We start from the raw sequence: 22,608 nt of genomic DNA, 5'->3' as shown, positions 1-22,608 counted from the left end.
AGGGCTGCGGAGAGTACTCTGAAGAATGAAAGATCCGCCCTTCCCACCTTAACTCCCCCCGCCCCTCCCCCCCCCCCCCCCCAAAAAAAAAGTAGGACCATCAAACGCCAGAGGTGGAGGAGAAACGTGGGGCTAATAAGTGAAGAAATTCTGGTTTTGTAATTATGAGAGCAGAGGTAACCATGGAGAGTGGAGAATCCTGTGTAGGGATCACGGGCTGGATGGAGAGGTGGGAATTGGAAGCTCAAGCACACCCACCCTTTGGAGAGTTGGTGTCAGCCTCGGCTCAGGGCAGCCCATTCATTTCCTCCGCCATCTTGCATGGCTCTCACTGACGGGTTCCTCCCAGTTTGGCAGTCAGCTGTGCATCCGAGGAAGATGGTGAGCTCCCCAAAGATCAGCTAGACCTGCTGATACTGAATTCTGATTTTATACTTCATAGTTGAGTAGTTCCCTAAGAGGAGGCAGCGCATGTTGAGTTACATATGGTTCTACATGTAATTCCTTTAAATCGCCGAATGCAGGAGCCTTCACTGTTGTAACAATTTTTTAAATGTGCCTTATGCCATCCTTCTAGGATTCTGCATTCTCTCTGATGCCTGAACATTTTTTAAGAGACACATCATTCTCTAGAATTTCCTAGTGTTTATTCACTTTATTTGGAGAGTGCAACATAGTTCAGACTTAATCACGTGGCACTTGAGGCAGCTTTGGTTTTGCACCTCGCATCCAAGCGCCAGCGGTACAACGCTTCACTTGTCCTTAAAAGCCCCCACCATAGCTGTTGGGTTTCCCTCCAGGGCAACTAATTTCACCAGGAAATCCAGTTCGATTGACATTACTTAATAGTTAATCATATTTTCTCAGATTGGTGTTCTGTGCTGTTGACTGCTACTTGTTTCTGGCATAAGATAAAATTGAAATGGAAAAACATCTGCATCCCACTTTGCAGTAGAAGTCTTTATACCACTCCCATTTGCCCTTGAAACTGAGTGAAGTAATGGTTGTAAAGTGCTTTCTAAACAATAAGGTATTATTATGCCATTTTTGTTCTTAAGGAATACATGTACTAGAAGGAGCACTTTTAGCGTCATCATTCACGGGTTTTAATTCTGACTGGGGAGCTAATTTAGTTGTGTGGCCTGGGGCAGGTGACTTCCCACCTCTGGTCCTTGGTGTCTGCAATGAGAGGCAGGGATTGGGACTTTCTGGCCTTCCATAGCCGAGTGGTGCTTACGTGGTGAGAACATCAGTTTGACACCATGGGCACGGCACAGGCCTGAGAGTAAGTATGCCGCATCCCATCCCTGACTAAGAACACAAAGGTTCTTTGTATTTTTGTTTTTTGGTGAGAACCTTGCAGTAGACAACTGCTGCTTTCCTTCTGTTTCATTTCGTTTTCTTCATCTTTGTGTGTATATTTCTTTTCCTTATATTTAAGCATACAGTTTTGTCCTGTGCTTCATTATGTTCTTTGTCATTGTTTCCATTTCACTTTCCTTGTGTTTCATTCCTATATCTTTCTTGTCTAGAGCAAGTGGAGCACGCAGCTGGCAGTAGCCTCTGTGTAGGACCTGCAGGAACCTGATGGTAAGTGCACACGTGTACTTACCAGGCTCCCAGTGGGCTCTGCCAGCCCCGCTCCCACAGCAGAAACCAGCCAGTCCCCTCGCCCCTTTGTCACACTCACTCAGGTTATTTCTGATTAGAGGTTTGTTTTTTTATTTTAATTTGGTTACACATAGAACAGAAACCAAGTATCCAGAAAAATGTACCGATTTAAGGAAATGGAGCCGTTTCCAAACGTGTAGTTGCAATATTTGGCTTTGGGAGTGACACTAAGCATACCTTAGTGTGACCCGGGACTCCCGGTTCTAATTCTGTTCTGTCAGAGACTGAGTCCCCATGGGGGCCCTGGCCTGTGGTTTCTCTTGCAAGATAGCAGGTAGGCCCGGGCATTCCAGTAGCTCCCCCGCTGGGGTCCTGATGGGAATAGCTCGAGTGTTAGATGCTCTGATGAACATTTCCTGTACCAGACAACCTCAGGCCCATGAAAGAATGGTGATTAGATTCATGATAGTTGCATTTCTATCATAAACTATCTTTGTTTCCCGAAAAGTACTTGGGAGGTAAATTTAATTGTTCATTCCTTCTTTTTTAGAATTGGTTTATTTGTGTTTTCAAACACTTTTTTTAAATTTTATAATAAATGTTTAAACTGCAGAGCCTCACCTGTCTTTAGTAACCGATATTCTATTGGGTTAGCCCAGTGGTTCTTACCCTGGGGAACAACCCCACCCCCCGTTCCAGGGACATTTGGCCAAGTCTGGAGACTTTTGGTAGTCACACTAGAAGGTGACACTGGCATCGAGTGAGTGGAAGTCAGTGATGCTGCTGAATGTCCTCCGATGCCTTGGAGAGCCCCAACCAGAGCGTGATCTGGTCCAAGTGTCACTTGAGCTCCAGTTGAACCACTGGTACCCAGGCTCTGGTAGCCCGTGGGGGGATGCTCTGGGAGCCCTCTAAATAGGATGCAGATGTTCCTACGGAAAGTGGCTTTTCTTCACAGGGCATCAAGGTTTCCTGGTTATGGGTTTGAAAGAGGGCACCTGGGGGCAGGAGGGATACTTCTCACTGGTTAGGTTTGGAGAGTCCAAAAATAGACATTTGGCAATCAGTATAGCTAGGTGTTCTCATACTTCCTTAGGCAGAGAATAAAACTTCAAGTGATATTTTTACTTTTTAGATAGTTATATGATTTTATTTTGAGTACATATTAATGAATAGTATTATTAAAGTTGTAATTGGCTTTATTATAATATAAATCTAGAAATCTCACTTAGTACTTTGTTCACGGAGGGCAATTCACTCTCTTTATATAGCCTGCTCACTAACCTCTCTAGTGCTTGAGAAGTTGCAGAAAATCTTTGAGTTGCTTTTGCAAGGAACAGTAGTACAATAAATTAATGTCTGTAGTAATTCTATTAAATTTTACAGTGTGATTTTTTAAGATTCATGTAAGGTTTAGACCATACCTCCGTATTTATGTATTTTGAAAGGTCATATTTCTTGGCCTGTTTGGAGTATATGAGGTAGTACTGATGTCTTACAACACATTTGTGGTTTTGATCCAGGAAAAATTTTCTGAATATAACTTTGGAATGAAGTGTCTGAGGGGGCAGCAGGCGTCCTGACGTGGGTCTTAGGAGGCATGACCTGCGGAACTAGAGCAGTTCCTGCTGGTAGCCAGTCAGTGGAATTAGCATTGTTTGCTACCAGTAATCTGAGATGGACTGGGCATATGTCATCATGAGGATAAGAAAACTGGTGGAAAGGTTAGAATCCAAACTCCCTAAAGCACAACTGGATTCCTCAGGAGCCATTGTCATTATCAGATTTACGCCAGTGCTGTGACGGAGGGAGAAAGATTGAGATAGGAGGTGACTTGTGGTTGTGTCATGTGTTTCCATGGCCTTGCCCCTTGCAGAGAGCATGGGCTTATAAACCTTCCCCCCGGAGACGTGAATCTACCTGCTCCATGAAGATTCCGCTTCTGTGCTCCAGTGAAGTCCTGAGTTCCATTTGGCTGCCTTTGGACACGAATGGACTGACTTGTTTTCAGATACGTGTTTGAGTAAACTCTTTCTTACACAGCTGCAGAAAAGCTCTGTTTTCTTACTGAAGAATTTGAATTAGGGATTCAAAATGGTGTTTTAGAATTTTCTTTTAAATGGCTGATTAGTAAGTATTTTATTCATTTTTTTCTTGTTGAATCTCTTCAATATTTCTCAAAATCTGGCGATGTTTTTTAGGATTAATATCTGGTTGGTATTGTTTACAAATGTTTCTATTTTTAATCATTATGATCTTTGCAATGATAATATTTCGTGTCTCTGATCTTAAGTTTCATCTGTTACCTACCTTTTTTTTCTTTTTAATATATTTTATTGATTTTTTACAGAGAGGAAGAGAGAGTGATAGAGAGTTAGAAACATCGATGAGAGAGAATCATCGATCAGCTGCTTCTTGCACACCCCCTACTGAAGATGTGCCCTCAGCCAAGGAACATGACCTTGACCGGAATCAAACCCGGGACCTCTCAGTCCGCAGGCCGACTCTCTATCCACTGAGCCACACCGGTTTCGGCTGTTACATACCTTTTAATTAATTATGCTATTCTGTAGTTATTCTCTGTTATGGAGAATACCATTTTCCAGAAACTGCCAATGTTTTCTAGTTTGTCATTTTACTAAACCAGAGATCAGGGTGGCTGTTGTTGCGAAAGAGAAAGCTCAGGAGGCTCTATGAAGCTTGTTTGAGGGGAGAGCATTGCAGAAGGAGAAGGGAACTGTTGGGGAAGGTGATAGGACCTGTTCTGAATCTGAAAACTGAAAGATAAAAGCTACCAGGCATAAGAAACTGGGAATTAAAAAATGGCAAAGAAGGGTTGCAAATTCTGGTTAAATCCTAACGAGACCAAATGCTGAGCTCCCAATAGTAGTAACCAGGCTAGAATTGTTTTTTGTTTTGTTTTTTTAATATATTTTTATTGATTTTTTACAGAGAGGAAGGGAGAGAGATAGAGAGCTAGAAACGTCGATGAGAGAGAAACACCGACCAGCTGCCTCTTGCACACCCCCTACTGGGGATGTGCCCGCAACCAAAGTATATGCCCCTAACCGGAATCAAACCCGGGACCTTTCAGTCCGCAGACCGACGCTCTACCACTGAGCCAAACCGGTTTTGGCCAGGCTAGAATTGTTTATCTTTACTGAGATTCTTGGTGACTTGAGTTCACTGTTCCAGCTTGTCAGAAATGTGCTGCATTTTCATCTTATCTTCTGAACTGTGTATCACTTAGAATTCAGTTAATGTTTCCTGAATCCCAGCTTCCAAATTGTTAATGAAATATTGAATGGTTCTGGTTCTCGAGTTGAGTCCCTCAGGACCCTCAGAGTGCCGTGCAGGCTGGCCACAGTGAATTATTTATAATTACTCTGCTTTGATATTTGAGCCATTGTGCATGAATATTCTTTACAATTGAGTGCAATCTCAGCTTCTGTTGTTTTACTGTGACAATTATAGGTGTTCATGTCTTAACTAAATGTGCTTATAAATAACCAGATTTCTGCCAGTCCCTGTTATGTGTATGGTATTAAAACTAAGAGCTACCATCTAATTTTCCTGTGACATCAGTATTGTTAACCTTTCTAGAATCTATTATTTGTTAGTTTGATAGTTGCTTTAGAGCTATGAGAGAACTAGTGCCCAGGATTCTGAAAAATACAAGATGTATGGGTTTCTTTTTTTTTCTCTGACATAATTTAAAAGTATTTATATTCATCATCTATTCCTTTCTTTAGGGATTGAAGTGATAATTGCCTAGAAATAGACATTTTGCTCTGATTGGATTAGTGATGGTCTCCTTCAAGAATTCGGGGTAATAGTGAATGAATGAACGAATGAACAAACAACCAAATAAATGGCTTATTTGTTTCAGGGAAGAAAAAACCCCAGGAAAATAAAAACAAAGGAAACAAAACTGAAGACATACAGCTGAAGACAAGTGAGCCAGATCACACCTCTGCCAATATGAGAGATTCTGCAGAAGGTAGGCTGGGATGTTGGGCTTGCATGATTTGGATGTGTATCACCATTTATAATTTTGTACTAGAGACCCGGTGCACAGAATTTGTGCATGGGGGTGGGGTCCCCCTCAGCCCAGGTTGCACCCACTTCAATCCAGGACCCTTCAGAGATGTCCCAACTGCCAGGATGGGGCCTAAACCGGCAGTCAGACATCCCTCCCACAATCCAGTACCACTGGTTCCTAACTGCCCCCCCTGCTGGCCTAGTTGCCCCAGCTGTCCGTCTCCCCCCACCCCAACCAGCCTAGTTGGCCCTAACTGCTACCCCCCACCCCCTGCCACCCCCCGCTTCCCACCAGACTGGACACCTCTTACTGGCCCGCCATTGCCCCCTTCCCCCCCACCCCCCGCCCAGCTTGATCGCCACCAACTGCCCCTGCTGCTGGCCTGGTTATCCCAAACTGCCCCTCCTGCCAGCATGGTCACCCCTCACACCCCCACTCCCACCCCCATCCCTACCCCACCAGCCTGGTCGCCCCATGCAGCCTATTTGGTCATCCGTTCAGTTGCGATGGTCGTTTAGGCTTTTATTATTATATTTAGATTTCTTTGGCATGCCCACCTGAGAGTCATTTAAGAAAAGAAACAGCAAGAAGGTCCCTTACAAGCCCTTCACATCCCCATCCTCTTAAAAAATGCACTAAAGACCTTCCTTGTTAGAAATCAAATTATGCTTGGTTAAAATAAAATGAAGCATTCTATATGATTGCATTTATAAATAATTTACAAATTTCAAAACCATCAAATGACATCTATAATGACGAGAGTCAGACTGACGGGCTGAGTGGGGGATAGTACTAGTCCACGGATGTGTGGGGTGGGCACGTTGGTGTATTTACTTTGTAAACATTTTATCTTGCTCTATACTATGATTTGCATACTTTAGGTATGTTTTGCAGTTCAGTTAAAAAATTACTTAAAATATTAAACACCCTGATTTTATATATCAGAATGACAAATGTGCAGAGTGAAACATGTTCTTTTGTTAGAATTTTAATTCCTATTTTATCTCATGTGTTCTTCCCACTAAATTTTCTATGGTCTCTTCTGAGGACTAATATTCTAGTCCCTTCATGCTGTAAGAATTTAGAGACATGGATTGGAAATTAATCAGAAAGGCAGATTGCTCAGTTGAGCCACCATATCCAGACTATTGCTATTAGAAAAGAGGGAGTTATGTCCTAATTCGTTATGTGGCCAATTTATGCAAAGACCGGAGCTTGCTCAAGAGTTGTTCATAGTGACCCAAATAGGCGAATTTCAAAATGTAGGCTTGTGACTTTCAAGAAACATTTGTAGAGAAAAAAGCCACCAACAATATTTTTTATTCCTCTTAAGCCATTTTGTTAGCACTGTTTGTGGTGATGACGTCCATAAAAGATTGTAATTTCCTGTGGCATTATATGAAGCAAGAATCAACAAGTTTACTTTCCAGAACCTTATAAAACTAAGTTCTGCCCGCTGATAGCAGATTTGCTTGAACAACAAAAATACTAAGGACCCTCCCTACATTTAGTGGCAGAATTAAAAACAAAAATCCAGGAGCCCCTTTCCCCCGTCAAAAATTCAAGATAGTTATCTTTTTTCCTGATATAACATCAGGCCCCATGAAAGAAGATACTTAATATTTTACCTTTTTGTGGAATAAATGGTTAAAGTGTACGTGGTTCTGTACAGTGTAGTCGTCATTCCTGAATGTTCTGCGTATTCTTCCAAAGTGGTCTGAGCAAGCAGTCCAGACTCTTCCTGTCTTTCCCAAACCTCCCGTTACATTTGAAACTCAGTGACCACTTGGACACACTCCGGTGTGGGCCTTACTAGTGAGCAGAGCTGTGCTTTGGTTTATATTGCTTTGGACAGTTTCAAATCTGAAATTGTTTACCAGTCACAGAGAAAGAAAATAATACATTATATATATTTTTTTCCATTAAAAGAAGCCACAGATTTTGGCTCAAAAGAACTCCTTAAAGAAATTTTTATGCCTTACAGATGTTATTTTCAATTTCTGTAGTCTCATTCCAGCTTTCTTTTAGCAACATGTTGGGTCTGTGTTGAACATGTAGTATTTCAAAGGGTGTTAGCTCCTAATTTGAAATACATTACCACCAGCAAATGACTGTTTCTCAGTTTGTGGAAAACTCATGGAATTCATGAAATTTGTCAGGTTTGGGGGGAGGGGAATGGGAAGACTGGTTTCTGTTTAGAAGCAGAAGCCTCGCTGCCAGTAAAATGGTGGGCATATGGGTAAAAGTAAGACTGATATTCCTAGGAAAGCTTGCATTTAGAGAGCGCGGCACAGTTGGCTTTCTTAACCCCCACTTCCCCTGTATCCAGGCATTCACCAGGTCTGTGACAGGCTCTTCTATCTTGCCAGTCTGGCCACTGTTGTCTGCCTCCACTGCTTCTTTCCACTGCTACATGTCTTAGTGCAGGGGTCCTCAAACTTTTTAAAGTGGGGGCCAGATCACGGTCCCTCAGAGAGCTGGAGGGCCGGACTATATGAACTACTAATTCCTACTGTAACACCTCGGCTACGCTCACTGCCCAAAAAACCTGGCGGGCCGGATCAGACTTCTCTGCGGGCCGCATGTGGCCCGCGGGCCGTAGTTTGAAGACCCCTGTCTTAGTGTAAGCAGCAGCATCTCCCTTCTAATACTCCTGCGTCAGTGTTGGTTTCCCGCAGTAATGTGTCTTCCCCGTCCCTTAATCCACATCACAGCCAGAATCTCCCAACTGGCATCCTCCTGCTTTAAAATGTCTTAATGGGTCCCCATTGCCCACAGGTGAGTCCAGAATAATTCACAGTGTGCTGTAGGTTTTGATTCCTCCTGTTGCCTTTCCTTTTCTCTCCTTTACCTTCGCGTTCAGCCTGCCCAGTACTTTATCTAGGAAGCCTCCCCTGATTTAGCTACATACAAGGTCCTCTTGTGTGCTTCTGCAGCAGCACGCACTTCCACTGGTATAACCACTCATTATGGTGGTGGTGTCTGCTTATGTTCACTAGCTCTATAAGGACAAGGATCTTGACAATGTTGTTCGCCTAGTACTGGCATATAGTAAATACTTGTCCAGCGAAAGGGGAAAAGATCCAGTTAACAAGCCAGGAGGTCCCAGAGCTTCTCTAACTCCTCACGTGTGTACAGCACAAGGGGCCTGGCTCCACAGACAGGTGGCACTGTGGAGAAGGACATTCTCTGTCAGAGTGGATGCCCTGTCCCCTGTTCTCCCTAGGTTTTCTCCCAACCGCTGGTCCATCTCTCTGCTTTTCTTTATAGCTAAACTTGAAAGCGCTGCTTTAGTCTCCCTGTCTCCCTCCTTACCTTCTGTTAGGAACTCTTATAACGCATTTGTCCCCGCTACTCCACTAAAGCTGTTACCATGATCGCCACACTTCCACCGTGGTAAAGGGAATTCTCCATCCTCAGCCCTTACCTTACCCAGCCCATCAGCAGTGCTGGACACAGCTGGTCACACCCTCCTTGAAATTTGTTTACTTAGCCGAAGGATTCTCCACTCCCTCTCCGGTCATTTCTCTGACCTCTCAGTACTGGAGTCCTCTGGGGGCAGTCTTCCCTCCTCCTCTGTCTGCATTCTCTCTCCAGGTGAACTTGTCTAGTCCCGTGCTCCAAATACTAAGGACTTGTACATTTCTAGGCTCAGCTTCTGTTGAACTGGAGTCATCCATAACTGCTTAACATCCTTACTTGGATATGTCAGGTGCCTCAAAGTTTTAATACATCAAAATGAACTCTACTTTCACACACACACACACACACACACACACACACACACACCTCTGCTCTTCCCTCCGTTTCTTCCTGCTTTGCGGTTGTTGCGGTTCCTCTTTGGCATCTCTCACCACAGCTAGTCAGCAACCACATCTTGTTAGTCATCTCCAAAATGTATCCATAGTCTGATCATTCCCACCTCCTCCCCTGCCACCTAGTCCCCCACTCTGGCCCTTCTCCTGCAGGATGCAGTTCTTGTCCCCTGCCTCCACCCTTATCCACTTGGAGTTGCCTATCTTCCTTGTACCACGAGTGATCCTGTTGAATATGAGTGAGTTATGTCATATGTCTGTTATGACTCCAAGTAAAGGCCAGCAGCCTGCATGGTCCTATGTGCGTTGGCCTCTGATTGTATCTTCTGCTCTCGTGCCTTCCTCCAGTCTCCTCCACCCCCTCCCCACAGTCTTTCCAGATTCCTTGCTGTTCCTTGAACACATCCAACAGGTTCTTGACTCAGAACTTCAGTATCTGCTGTTTGCTCCCTCCCCTACATAGTCACATGACTCACTTTTTTAGGTCTCTGCTCAGTCACCTTACCAGGGAGTCCTTCCCTGCCCCCCTGGGTTTCTTCTCCGGCATTGGGACTCCCGAGCTGCTAATCATTGATCAGGCTTAGAAGAGATGATCTGAAACGTTTCTTTTACTTGAAAAAATCCTGATCAGATGATTCTGGAAACTATTCTAGCTTCTAGCTTCTAAAAATGTAGATTTAGTCAGGAAGGAAGGAGAGAATCATTCCATTCAAGGAAGACCACTAAGAATCTAACGTGGTTGGTAATATATTTAACAACTTATTTCAGTTTGGAATCCTGAGAAATTGGAATTCACAACTAGTACCCTAAAATTCAGTGTCTGATACTCCAACACAATTTTAGGCACTACAATTTCTATAAATGAAAATGTTTATATTTGTGTGACTAAACACAGAAAAGAAGCTAAGCTCCAGTGACTCTTTGTTCATATATGTCTCCTCACTGCCCAGTGTGCTGCCTGGTTAATACAGGTGCTCTGTAAATAGCAGCTGAATGAATGAAACGGATTTAAATCCAATACAACTTTATAAATGAGAATGTAGAGCTGTTTGTTATTAATCATAACCTCCCTTACACATTTTAAGTGCTAAGAGAAATAACTTGAATACTAAGAATTGATCTTAAGTCGGCTAGTTTTGCCCTCACCTCCATTCTTCTACTTCCCTCTGCTTTCTAGGTGCCAAAGAGGAGGACGAGAAGCCCTCAGTTCCGGCAGCTGAGCAGACAGCTGTTCTGGAGGTGGTTAGTCAGGAAGTGCTTCCAGAACCAGGAACCCCTCTCCCTGCCTGCGAGCTGCACACAGAGCCAGACAAGAAGCCAGAAGCAACAAACTGTGAGGTGAATGACGTGGAGGAAGAGGAGGAGGAGGAAGAGGAGGAAGAGGATGGGTTGGAAGAGGAGGGGGAGGAAGAAGCTGACATGCCAAATGAAAGCTCTGTGAAAGAGCCAGAAATACGGTGCGATGAGAAGCTAGAAGATTTATTAGAAGAACCAAAAACCATTTCAAAAGAAACTCTCGAAGACTCTCCAGAGGTAACTCCTGTTATCAAAATTCCCAAAACGAAGGAAGAAGCCAATGGTGATGTATTGGAAACATCAATGTTTCCATGTCAGCATTGTGAAAGGAAGTTCACAACCAAGCAGGGGCTGGAGCGGCACATGCACATCCACATATCTACAGTCAACCATGCTTTCAAATGCAAGTACTGTGGGAAAGCCTTTGGCACCCAGATCAACAGGCGGAGGCACGAGCGTCGCCACGAGGCAGGGTTCAAGCGAAAACCCAACCTAACACTACAGCCATCAGAGGACCCCGCTGATGGCAGAGAATCCGGAGACAGTGTCACTCCAAAAGATGACTCGAATCCTCCCAATCTTGGGCAAGACTGTCTGATCCTGAGTTCAGAGAAAGCTTCCCAAGAAACAGTAAATTCTTCTGTTGTAGAAGAGAATGGAGAGGTTAAAGAGCTTCATCCCTGCAAATACTGTAAGAAGGTTTTTGGCACTCATACTAATATGAGACGGCACCAACGCAGAGTTCACGAGCGTCACCTGATTCCCAAAGGTGTGCGGAGAAAAGGAGGCCTCCTGGAAGAGCCACAGCCGCCCGCAGAGCGGGCCCAGCCCCCCCAGAATGTCTACGTCCCCAGCACAGAGCCCGAGGAGGAAGGCGAGGCAGATGATGTGTACATCATGGACATTTCTAGCAATATCTCTGAGAACTTAAATTACTATATTGATGGTAAAATTCAAACCAGCAGCAGCACCAGTAACTGTGATGTGATTGAGATGGAGTCCAGCTCGGCAGACTTGTATGGTATAAACTGTCTGCTCACTCCCGTCACAGTGGAAATCACTCAGAATATCAAGACCACACAGGTCCCCAGAACAGACGATCTTCCTAAAGAGCCTTCCAGCAGCACCAACAGCGAATCCAAGAGGCGGAGAACTGCCAGTCCTCCCGTGTTACCCAGAATCAAAGCCGAAGCCGAGCCTCAGCCCATCGCACCCTCGTGCTCCTTGAGCCTGCCCCTCAGCATCACCACCGAGGCGGTGACTCTCCACAAGGAGAAAGGCGTGTACTTGTCCTCCAAGCTCAAGCAGCTCCTTCAGACCCAGGACAAGCTGACTCCTCCTGCAGGGATTTTGACAGCCGAGATCACTAAGTTGGTGTCCGCTCCTGCGTCCATGCTGCCGGTGACCTCCAGTCGGTTTAAGCGGCGGACCAGCTCCCCTCCCAGCTCTCCACAGCACAGTCCTGCCCTGCGAGACTTCGGAAAGCAAAGCGATGGGAAAGCGGTGTGGACTGATGCCGTTCTGGGTTCCAAAAAGCCCAAGTTAGAAAGTCACAGCAACTCCTCCCCAGTGTGGAGTGTGTCTGGGAGAGACGAGAGGGAGACCGTGAGCCCGCCATGCTTTGATGAATTCAAGGCATCCAAAGAGTGGGCCGCCAGCTCCACCTTTAGCCCCGTGTGCAACCAGCAGCCCCTGGATTTATCCAGCGGTGTCAAACAGAAGGCCGAGGGTACAGGCAAGCCTCCGGTCCAGTGGGAAGCGGTGTTAGATCTCAGTGTGCACAAAAAGCCTTGTGGGGACTCGGAAGGCAAGGAATTCAAAGACAGCAGCGTGGCGCAGCCAGCCTGCAGTGCCGTCAAGAAGAAGAAGCCAACCACCTGCATGCTGCAGAAGGTCCTCCTCAATGAGTACAACGGCATCGGCGTGCCCACCGAAAACACGGCGGATGTGGCCAGGAGCCCGAGTCCTTGTAAATCCCTGGATCCCCAAGCCGATCCTGACCTTGGGCCTGACACGAGTTTATCTGCCCCTACTGTGGAGTGCCCACCTGATGTTTCTCCTCCACCTCCTGCCTGCCAGACACCCTCTCTTTCCTCCGGGCAGCTGCCTCCTCTCTTGATGCCAACACATCCCTCATCCCCTCCGCCCTGTCCTCCTGTGTTAACCGTTGCCACACCACCTCCTCCACTCCTGCCCACCATACCTCTTGCGGCCCCCTCTTCCGGGGCGTCTCCTCTCCCGTGTCCCTCCCCACTTTCCAATGCCACTGCACAGTCCCCACTGCCGATCCTCTCTCCTACGGTGTCTCCCTCGCCTTCTCCCATTCCTTCTGTAGAGCCTCTCACGTCCGCCGCCTCTCCGGGACCTCCGACACTCTCATCATCATCTGCATCTTCATCCTCATTCTCTTCCTCTTCCTCCTCTTCCCCCTCTCCGCCGCCTCTGTCAGCAGTGTCATCCGTTGTTTCTTCCGGGGACAATCTGGAAGCCTCTCTCCCCATGATCTCTTTCAAGCAGGAAGAATTGGAGAGTGAAGATCTGAAACCCAGGGCAGAACCCCCGTCTGCAGCTGAACAGGATATTGTGCAGGAAACATTCAACAAGAACTTCGTCTGCAATGTCTGTGAATCGCCTTTCCTTTCCATTAAAGACCTAACCAAACACCTATCTGTTCATGCTGAAGAATGGCCCTTCAAATGTGAATTCTGCGTGCAGCTCTTTAAGGCGAAAACCGATTTGTCGGAACACCGCTTTTTGCTTCACGGAGTCGGCAATATCTTTGTGTGTTCGGTTTGTAAAAAAGAATTTGCTTTTTTGTGCAATTTGCAGCAGCACCAGCGAGATCTCCACCCGGACAAGGTGTGCACACACCACGAGTTTGAGAGCGGCACTCTGAGGCCGCAGAACTTCACAGACCCCAGCAAGGCGCACGCAGAGCACATGCAGAGTTTGCCGGAAGATCCTTCAGAAACGTCGAAAGAGGAAGAGGAGTTGAATGATTCTTCCGAAGAGCTTTACACGACCATCAAAATAATGGCTTCTGGAATAAAGACGAAAGATCCAGATGTTCGACTGGGTCTCAATCAGCATTACCCAAGCTTTAAACCGCCTCCGTTTCAGTACCACCACCGGAACCCCATGGGCATCGGGGTCACGGCCACCAACTTCACTACACACAACATTCCACAGACGTTCAGCACTGCCATCCGCTGCACAAAGTGCGGCAAAGGTGTGGACAACATGCCCGAGTTACACAAGCATATCCTGGCCTGCGCTTCCGCCAGCGACAAGAAGAGGTACACCCCCAGGAAGAACCCAGTCCCGCTGAAGCAAACGGTGCAACCCAAGAACGGGGTGGTGGTTTTGGAGAACTCTGGGAAAAACGCCTTCCGACGAATGGGACAGCCCAAAAGACTGAACTTTAGTGTCGAACTCAGCAAAATGTCACCAAATAAGCTCAAATTAAATGCTTTGAAGAAAAAAAACCAGCTTGTTCAGAAAGCCATCCTGCAAAAAAATAAATCCGCCAAGCAGAAGGCGGACTTAAAAAATGCTTCCGAGTCCCACATCTGCCCATATTGCCATCGGGAGTTCACGTACATCGGAAGCCTGAATAAGCATGCTGCTTTCAGCTGCCCCAAAAAACCGCTTTCTCCTCCCAAAAAAAAAGCTTCCCATTCGTCCAGGAAAGGTGGGCACGTGTCACCTGCCAGTAGCGACAGAAGCAGTAGCAGCAACCACCGCAGACGGACCGCAGATGCTGAAATTAAAATGCAAAACACGCAGGCTCCTTTGGGCAAGACTAGAGCTCGCAGCTCAGGCCCCACGCAGGTGCCACTGCCTTCCTCATCCTTCAGGTCCAAGCAGAATGTCAAGTTTGCAGCTTCGGGGAAATCCAAAAAACCACCCTCCTCTTTAAGGAACTCGAGTCCGATCAGAATGGCCAAAATAACTCATGTGGAGGGGAAAAAGCCCAAAGCTGTGGCCAAGAACCATTCTGCTCAGCTCTCGAGCAAGACGGCCCGGAGCCTGCACGTGAGGGTGCAGAAAAGCAAGGCCGTCTTGCAAAGCAAATCCTCTCTGGCCGGTAAGAAAAGAACAGACCGGTTCAATGTAAAATCTAGAGAACGGAGTGGCGGGCCCATCACCCGAAGCCTCCAGCTGGCAGCTGCTGCCGACCTGGGCGAAGGCAGGAGGGAGGACAGCAGTGGCAAGCAGGAGCTGAAGGACTTCAGGTAAGCTGTGTCCCAGGGCCTGAGGAACTCCGCTCCGAGCGTGGGGGCGGGGAAGACGGTTGGAAGCGAACAGTATGCTTGCCCAATGGCTTTTTTTTTTTTCTTCTTCTTCTTCTTCTTCCTGTGTAATTTTGACATAAGCACTTAAAGGAAATGGGGTTGCTTAAGTGATAGGCTGCTGCAGAGTTGGATACTGCCCAGCTTTAGCTCAGACCCAGGACTCGCAAAAGTGTGCCATTTTTTTAGGGCCAGTGTGAACTGAATCTGAAACCATGGAAAGCTCTCCAAAGTGCCCTGTCCTGAAAAGATGAAATCCTCTTAAACTTCCTGCCTATCTTGGGTAATATCTCATTGTCTCTTTCATTTTTTCTGGATTATAGGTGGTTTCTTCTGTTAAAAAGGATCTCTGAGGTCATTAAAACCACTTTGCAATCTCATCAATATTTCTGTGACTCAAGCATAGTTATAGTAATGGAGAATGCTTCCATTCTTCATGCTTCTATTGTTTGCATTCAAAAAGCTTGCCTTGTGGGTTAAAACAAAATGCACCATGCTCATTTGTAAATGCCTTAAGTCCCCACCCCCTCCTCTCCGGCGTAGGGTGGCCCAGGCCAGCAGCGGAGGAGCAGCAGGAGAGGGCTCAGCACCGCAGCAAGGCCAGGCTCCCGGCTCCCCCGGGCACAGGCCGAGCCCAGGGCCAGTCAGCCTGGCCTCCGTGCCTTTGTTTCCCAGTAACGATGTAGGGATTCATCTTAGATTTGAGGTAATTTTACTTTTACTGTTTTATTTGTGTCCTCCCTATATTCAGAAGTGTTCTCAGTGACACAAAGACAGGGCAATAGTTAAATTAGTTATGTTGACTTCTCAAATCTCCTAAATAACTTAAATAACCTTGGTGTGACGCACTTTCTTGGGATTCCTGCTGTTTCTGAAAAAAATGCCTGCGGGTCAAGCTTGTGAAAAACTCACCATCAGATAGGATTTCTGCAAAATCCTTCAAAACCTTGTCCTTTCGGAGTGAGCTGTCCCTCTCCTGTCTGAAAGTCTTTGGTGTTTCAGGCAAGCAGACAGAGTTCACTGGGGGTGGTCTGCCATGTGGGGAGGTCGTGAGGACACACGGGTGCGGTTACCTGGCACAGCTGATGAGGTAGAATTCTGGGTGCCCATGTGTCTTAAGTCCCTGCTAAAGAACAACGTAGAGAAGACTCGTTAGCCAAGACTGATAGTTAAAAAGCTACTTCAGAAATGTACAAAACAATTAGTTACTAGCGATATAACTCAGCCTCTGGTCTCTGGCCATGCCATATGCATAAGCACCTATTAGCCATTAGAATAGCCTGCTGTAGTGTTGGTTTTGTTTTTGTTTTTTTTAAATATATTGATTTTTTTACAGAGAGGAAGAGAGAGAGATAGAGAGTTAGAAACATCGATGAGAGAGAATCATCGATTAGCTGCCTCTTGCACACCCCCTACTAGGGATGTGCCTGCAACCAAGGTACATGCCCTTGACCAGAATCGAACCCAGGACCTTTCATTCCGCAGGCTGACACTCTATCCACTGAGCTAACCCGGTTCCGGCTTCTGTAGTGTTTTTGTTTTAACTGTACCTGCTTGTACTCTGTCTTTGCTCTGGAAGATCCTCAACAATAGGAGGTTCTTGAACTTGAGTCCTTTTAGAAGATAAAGAGCCAGAATATGTCAGCATTTTTACAGACTACTCCAAACACGCCCCGGGTGGTTGATGCTTTAGAATGCACTTGCATACCCCCCTTTGCCTCCAGTCTTGTCTGAAAGAATCATTTTGTACTAGATCCCATTTATACAGTTCAAGGGTGAAGAAAAGTTCTCTGAGTAACTAAACTTACCGAGTTCATTCAGTTAGCCTCTTCCTCACCCCATGCTTTTGGAAGCAGACCTCAGGGGACCAAAGTGCCTAATAAAATTGTATCTCTGTTTCCTCCAGTTCATTGTAATTATTTTGCTTTGTTTCATTGTTTAGCAGAGGGTTACATTGCTCGAGTGAAATTTGACCTAAAAGGAAGCTCAGAGAATCAGATAAGAAACCTGTTGTTCTAACTGGTGGGTGGCAGCAGCAGCAGCAGCATCCCCGGTAGCTGGCCCCCCTTGGTGTTTGTCACTGAGCTGGGCTGGGGACACATCTGAAGGCCGTGTCTGACAAGGGGTCCGTTTACCAGGGACCATGATTTGTGAAGACAGGGCATCATGTTCTGATTATCTGGGCACCAGCACGGGCATTTCTTCAGGGAGTCTGTTCTCCTTTCAGTGCCGGTAGCCCATTTGGTATAAAACCAGGATTCCTGAACTCGGGCCTGAGATTATCATGAGGACTTAGCAGGCCTCATCCTTGATACATGCGTGTTGTGTTACACGGGTAAGAGTTGTTTTAACTATAGCCGTCTTCCCTTTCAGTATATTTCTCTGTGTAAATTCTGTTCAGGGATGATTTCATGGCATGTGGTCAGAAGTACTCGCTTCTCTCTGTTGTGTACTGAAGGCCTTCCCACAGCACTGGCAGCACCTCTTCCTCCTGCGTGTTTCATCATAGCCATCTGTGATTCAGAGCCAGCCCCCGGCATTCACCACAGAGTATTATAGAAATAAAGTGCTGTTCATTTCCTCCCATGTCCATCTCTGCCACGCCACTCCAGATAGGGCTGGGGCCTCGCCAAGCGTGTGCCTGTTGAGTAGGGCCCCCGAGTTCCCGCCCACTTCCAGAATCAACCTGTTGCTGTCTTAACATTTGTCATATGGATCTGCTCACCTTCTCATTAACGTGGTCAATTCATAAAAGGTTGTGTTATGTTGTCATTTATCTTCAGTTTTCTTATTTTCTAGGAACTTCCTGTAGAACAGCCCCCCACACAAAACAAACCTTAATTGACTAAATAAAGATAATGCATGCTCAACTTAGGATAAGCACTACGACAAAGGATGCGAGATCTACCAAGCTTGCAAGACCATGTGAAGCTGTCTCACACACCTGCAGGCTTCTTGTTGCCCCGGTTAGAGTCAGGCATCTGCGTCTTCGCTGGTGCCCACCACGTGCTGGGCACCCAGGTGATTGAGATGCAAGAGGTGCTGTCAGACGGGCTAGATGACCTGGCTCATCGTCACGGGACTGACAACTCCAATGCGAGTGTGGCCCTGGTTTTGGCACATAGCAGAGGAAGGAGTGATTTGAACTTAACCTTGCAAAGCAAGTTCTCTTTTTTATCAATAGTTCGTTGTAGATTTCAGGGATGACAGATTCTAATGCACTTGTTTTAAGAAGGTTTGGTCACATACCAGCTCTTGATGCCTTTCTTTTAAGTTAATTATAGACAGAGGCATTTAGCTTCTCTCTCTGCCTGCTTTTTTTATTTTTTATTTTTTTAAATCACAAGCTGAATGCCAGCATAATCGAGAGGAAACCCGATTGGATATGAACTCCTTTTGTATGCCTCTTCCAGTTTCATGTGTGTTTATCCAGATGGACATCCTCTCAAATAATTATGTGGCACTAATTTATAACTATTATATTATGGGAGACTATGTAGCAATATACCAATGCCTAGAATGCATCTCAGGCCTAGAAAGCTGTATGTCTGCACTTAAGTAAAAAATAAAAAATAAAAATAACTTTACCTACAGTGTACTACAGTCTCTAATAGAGATTTAAAAACTACAAGTTGGCCTTTTCCTGGGTGTATCATTTCTCCATACATTATACATGCTTTCACCCTAATTAATGACTGAGTTGGTGGGAAATGGCTAGGTTATTCATGTTTTTTTTTCTCCTTTTGTTTTCAACTTTAAAAGTAATCTACCTCTTAAAATGTGTAGTTTAATACTTGTTTGGTGAATTTGTGCCATTTTAATCCTTTCACTATCATTCCCATTTTGTTACATTTCTGTTCTGGGGACTTTGTGTTGAAATATTGTATAAAGCATTTGTAGCAGTTTAAAAATAAAATATTTAAAATTATTTAAATTGTTTTGGATTTAAATTGCTTCAATTGTATTGTGATTTGCCTTTTACATTTGTGTTTGAGTTGTTAATCTGGAGAGTGTTCTTGTACTGGAGTTTGCTGTTAGTTATTTTACTGTTTCTTGTTGGAGAGTTATGATATAAAAGACTATTTTAATGAAAACATTAAAATTTGCAATTTGACATACAAAAGGGACTGTCTGTTGATTTGAACCATTGTAGCCTTTTAAGAGAGAAAGAGGCTAATTGTAGACAGACCGGCTAAGAGCGCCTGCTTGCTGTTTATCCCTTCCAGGATGAGACAAGTCACTTGAGCTTGTCAGATGTACGAAAGTTTTTTTTATGCTGTTGCTAGCAAGCACTTATAACTAGGGGAACTTTAAATGATGCATTTTATATCATTGTAACCAATAAAAACTTTCTAAAAGCTCGTGAAAGGACTGCATTTTGTACACGGTTGGGAGCAGTGAAGGGCAAAGAAGGAAGAGGCCCGTAGAGAGGCGTTGGAAGCCGCACGCTGTGCTGTGCGCTGTGCAGGGCCCAGCCGCCCCGAGGACCGCCGCCCTTGCTCCGGTGTGGCATTGCCTGTTATTTCCAAGCATTACCTGCATTGAGCGGGGAGCCGTGCAGGCGGACAGTGTGCTCCAAGGTATCTGGAGAGTGAAATAAAGCATTTCACCCGTGGGGTCTCTGCTTCCTTGATGCTTGCTAACAGTTGACTCTGGCTTGGGGGTTTCTATTGTTATTCCCCAAAGAATGAAACAAAGAAGGTGGAACATCTGTATTGAGTTTATGTGGTATTGCTGTTTTTCTTGAGATGGAATGTTTGCAGTTTCCTAAAGTCCCACGTGATATAGCACTGTGGTTCTCATGCTTTACATCAGTATGTGTCATGCCGGAGTCTTCGGGGAAGGCGGTAAAGCTGAAGGAGTGATCAGTGTCTCCTGGCCAAATGTCCTCTAGTTCATGGTACCCCCCTCCTCCCTCCTCCACCCCCCCCCCCCAGAGTCCTAGCGGGACAGTGGGGAAGGGGGGACAGGGCAGTTTCCCAGGAGGCAGTGGGGAGGCGCCGGGCTGGAGGAGTGAGGACTTGCTTTCTGTGTTGGCTGTTTAATGGCCCTGCACTGAGGGCTGCGCGCACACAGCTCCCTGCAGACTGCACACTGTGGGAGGAGAGGGCGCTGCTCATGGAGGAAGTAGGTTCCATCTTGGCCGTCTGCTCGCCATTCCTCCCCCTTCACACCGGCAGCCAGCAGGCATCGCGTGCACACTCGCCTTCCAGCCTCCGATGGCCTGCTCCGGGGGCTCCGCCTGGGGCAGGTTATTTCTGGATCTTAGTTCCCGGGCTGTGCCAAGTAGGGAATGGCGAGGTGGTCTCTGCTTTTCCTTCGCCGTCTTACTGGGTGTGGAGGCTGGGACTCTGGCGGGCCTGGGAGTTTGCCTACAAGATGCTGGGCCTACACAGTGCTTGAGGGATATTTTTGAAAAAAGAAACTAGGTCCAGATTGGTGGGAACGAAGCGTTCCATATTATTGTTAAATTCTTCCTAGACAAAAACAACAGGGCAGAAACAAAATCCTTGGAACAAAACCTGAAGTTTGAGCGGGTGAGACCCGGAGGAAAATGTACGACTGCTCATTGGCTGATCGGGGCAGGCTCTCTGCCCCCGTCTCCCGTTTGGAGACCACCCAAGCCGAGTCCCTGCCTCCAGGCGCTGTGGTTCACTGGAGTTCCTCGCTTGCCAGTGGTGACAAGCTTCTGGGAAGCTGACAGCTACGCTCGCTTTCCTTTCCGTGTGCAAGGCTCTGTCCGAAGCGTTTGTCAGGCTCCTGACAATAGCACCCTGAGTTTGGTGTCATTTACCGATGGGGGAACAGACCTGGGGGAGTTGAAAGTGCCAAGCTGGGATTTGAACTGCCTCCGACCTGCACCATCCTGTCTGTCTATTATTTTTATATCCCCCCCCCCCCCCAAAGTTTCATTTCCTCTAGATGTAAAAGCCTTGTCTCCCCCTGCCTTTGTGAACAAGTAGAGTCGCCCCTTTGTGGGTGAGGAAGTCTTCCGGCTCCAGCAAGACCTTCAGCAGGAGCAGCTCCTGGAGCACCAGTATCTGATTTCACTCCGAACGGCAGGGTGTGCACCCACGTCCCGGGCCGCTCAGGCCCCACTGGCTTTCTAGCTTGATCTGATTAGTCAACAGAAATCGTCTAAGGAAAATCAAGCTCACTATCATCCTCTGGCCTGGAGAGAGGTTCTGAAGCAGGGCCTGGGGAGCCTGCAGAGCGTCTTGGTTGTCACTTGAGAACCTTGACCTGTTGGGCATTAGCCCAAAAGGAAAGCTGATCCGGGCTTGCCTCCCCCTCTCCCTCTCCCCCTTAGCAAGTATGTGTTAAGTGCAAATCAAAGGGTTAAACTTGTGCCAGTAGTAGGTTATTTTTAAAGTACAGCATTACAGCCAGGGGCGTGTGCGTAGGTCTTATTTACTTTCTACATTAAGAATTAGAAAAGCCCTCACGGACTGCAGTAAATTGCTTGCAGTTCTGTTGTGAGCCGTTCAAGAGGCTTGGAAATACTTTTATTAGCGTTAACTCGCTGAACTCCTGGGGCAGTGGGATTTGTGCGTGCTTCTGTTTCCTGCCTCACTTACACCAGCTGGATTCCTTTTCTGCTGTCTTACAGAGAGACCCCAAATCCAGGCAGGTGTCCCAGAGAACAGATTTTTACAGAGGATTTCTAATGCCTAAATGTGCCTTCCCTTGTCCAGCTTATAAACAACACTTACAAGCCAGGCAGCACCCACGGTTCTGGACATGCCTTGGTAGGCGCTACCTGAGTTGTTACCCAGTCGGGGTGAGAAGTTGGGTGTCCCTTTAGCAATGACAGGAAGCTACAGAAGGTTTTTTTAAAGGACAGGTTTCTATTCTGGACGTATTTAAGAATATTTCTGTAGTAATGTTTAGACAGGAGCCTTCTGTGCAGTCTGGAATTCTGCTTAGGTAACTACTGAATGATCGCACTGAATTTTAAGTGTAGCCCTAGCTGGTTTTGCTTGGTGGTTAGAGCATCGACCTGCGGACAAAGGTCCAGGGTTCAATTCCAGTCAAGGGCACATGCCTAGGTTGTGAGCTGGATCCTTAGTAGGGGGCAGGCAGGAGGCAGCCAATCAATTATTCTTTCTCATCGTTGCTGTTTCTATCTCTCCATCTCCCTTCCTCTCTAAATCAATAAAAATATATTTTAAAAAAAATCTTAAGAGTAAGTTTTCAGTAGGAATCTTTAAAGGCCTGGAGTTTGTTGCACAGGTAAGTTAATAACAATAGGGAATTTAGGCATTTAGGATATAGTGTAGCAGTTTTCATTTTTTATCTTTTAAAAAAAATAGAATTTCAGCCCTAGCCGGTTTGGCTCAGTGGGTAGAAGAGCATCCACCCATGGACTGAATGGTCCTGGGTTTGATTCTTGTTGGGGGCACATACCTAAGTTGCAGTTTCCATCCCAGGTGGGGCGTGTGGGGAAGGCAACCAATGTTTCTGTCTGTCCCCCCCCCTTCCTTCCATTCCCTCTAAAAAAAACCAATAGAAAAATATCCTTGAGGGAGGATTAACAGAAAATAAAAATAGA

The 22,608-nt window shown here is 46.1% G+C and overlaps 1 protein-coding gene across 6 annotated transcripts in view; it reads left to right on the top strand.

Annotated features, from left to right (window-relative positions):
* The window catches only part of PRDM2 (PR/SET domain 2), a 105,620-nt gene that overhangs the window by 67,406 nt on the left and 15,606 nt on the right, over nucleotides 1-22,608 (top strand). For 2 of the 6 annotated variants that reach the window (XM_084875286.1, XM_084875288.1), the window contains 2 exons: nucleotides 5,501-5,611; nucleotides 10,646-14,999. The exons of 2 other annotated variants lie outside the window; for them this stretch is intronic. In XM_084875286.1, coding sequence (XP_084731412.1) covers nucleotides 5,501-5,611; nucleotides 10,646-14,999 — 4,465 coding nt within the window. Of the gene's footprint in view, nucleotides 1-1,532; nucleotides 1,591-5,500; nucleotides 5,612-10,645; nucleotides 15,000-17,855; nucleotides 19,415-22,608 lie in introns of those variants that run through there. 2 more of the 6 variants (XM_084875287.1, XM_084875289.1) reach the window with 2 other exon arrangements.

Source organism: Pipistrellus hanaki (genome assembly GCF_964339955.1).
Source record: "Pipistrellus hanaki genome assembly, chromosome: 2".
Classification (NCBI taxonomy): Eukaryota; Metazoa; Chordata; class Mammalia; order Chiroptera; family Vespertilionidae; genus Pipistrellus; species Pipistrellus hanaki.
The sequence above is the reverse complement of the archived record's forward strand: the minus strand, read 5'-3'. Positions and strand labels throughout refer to the sequence as shown.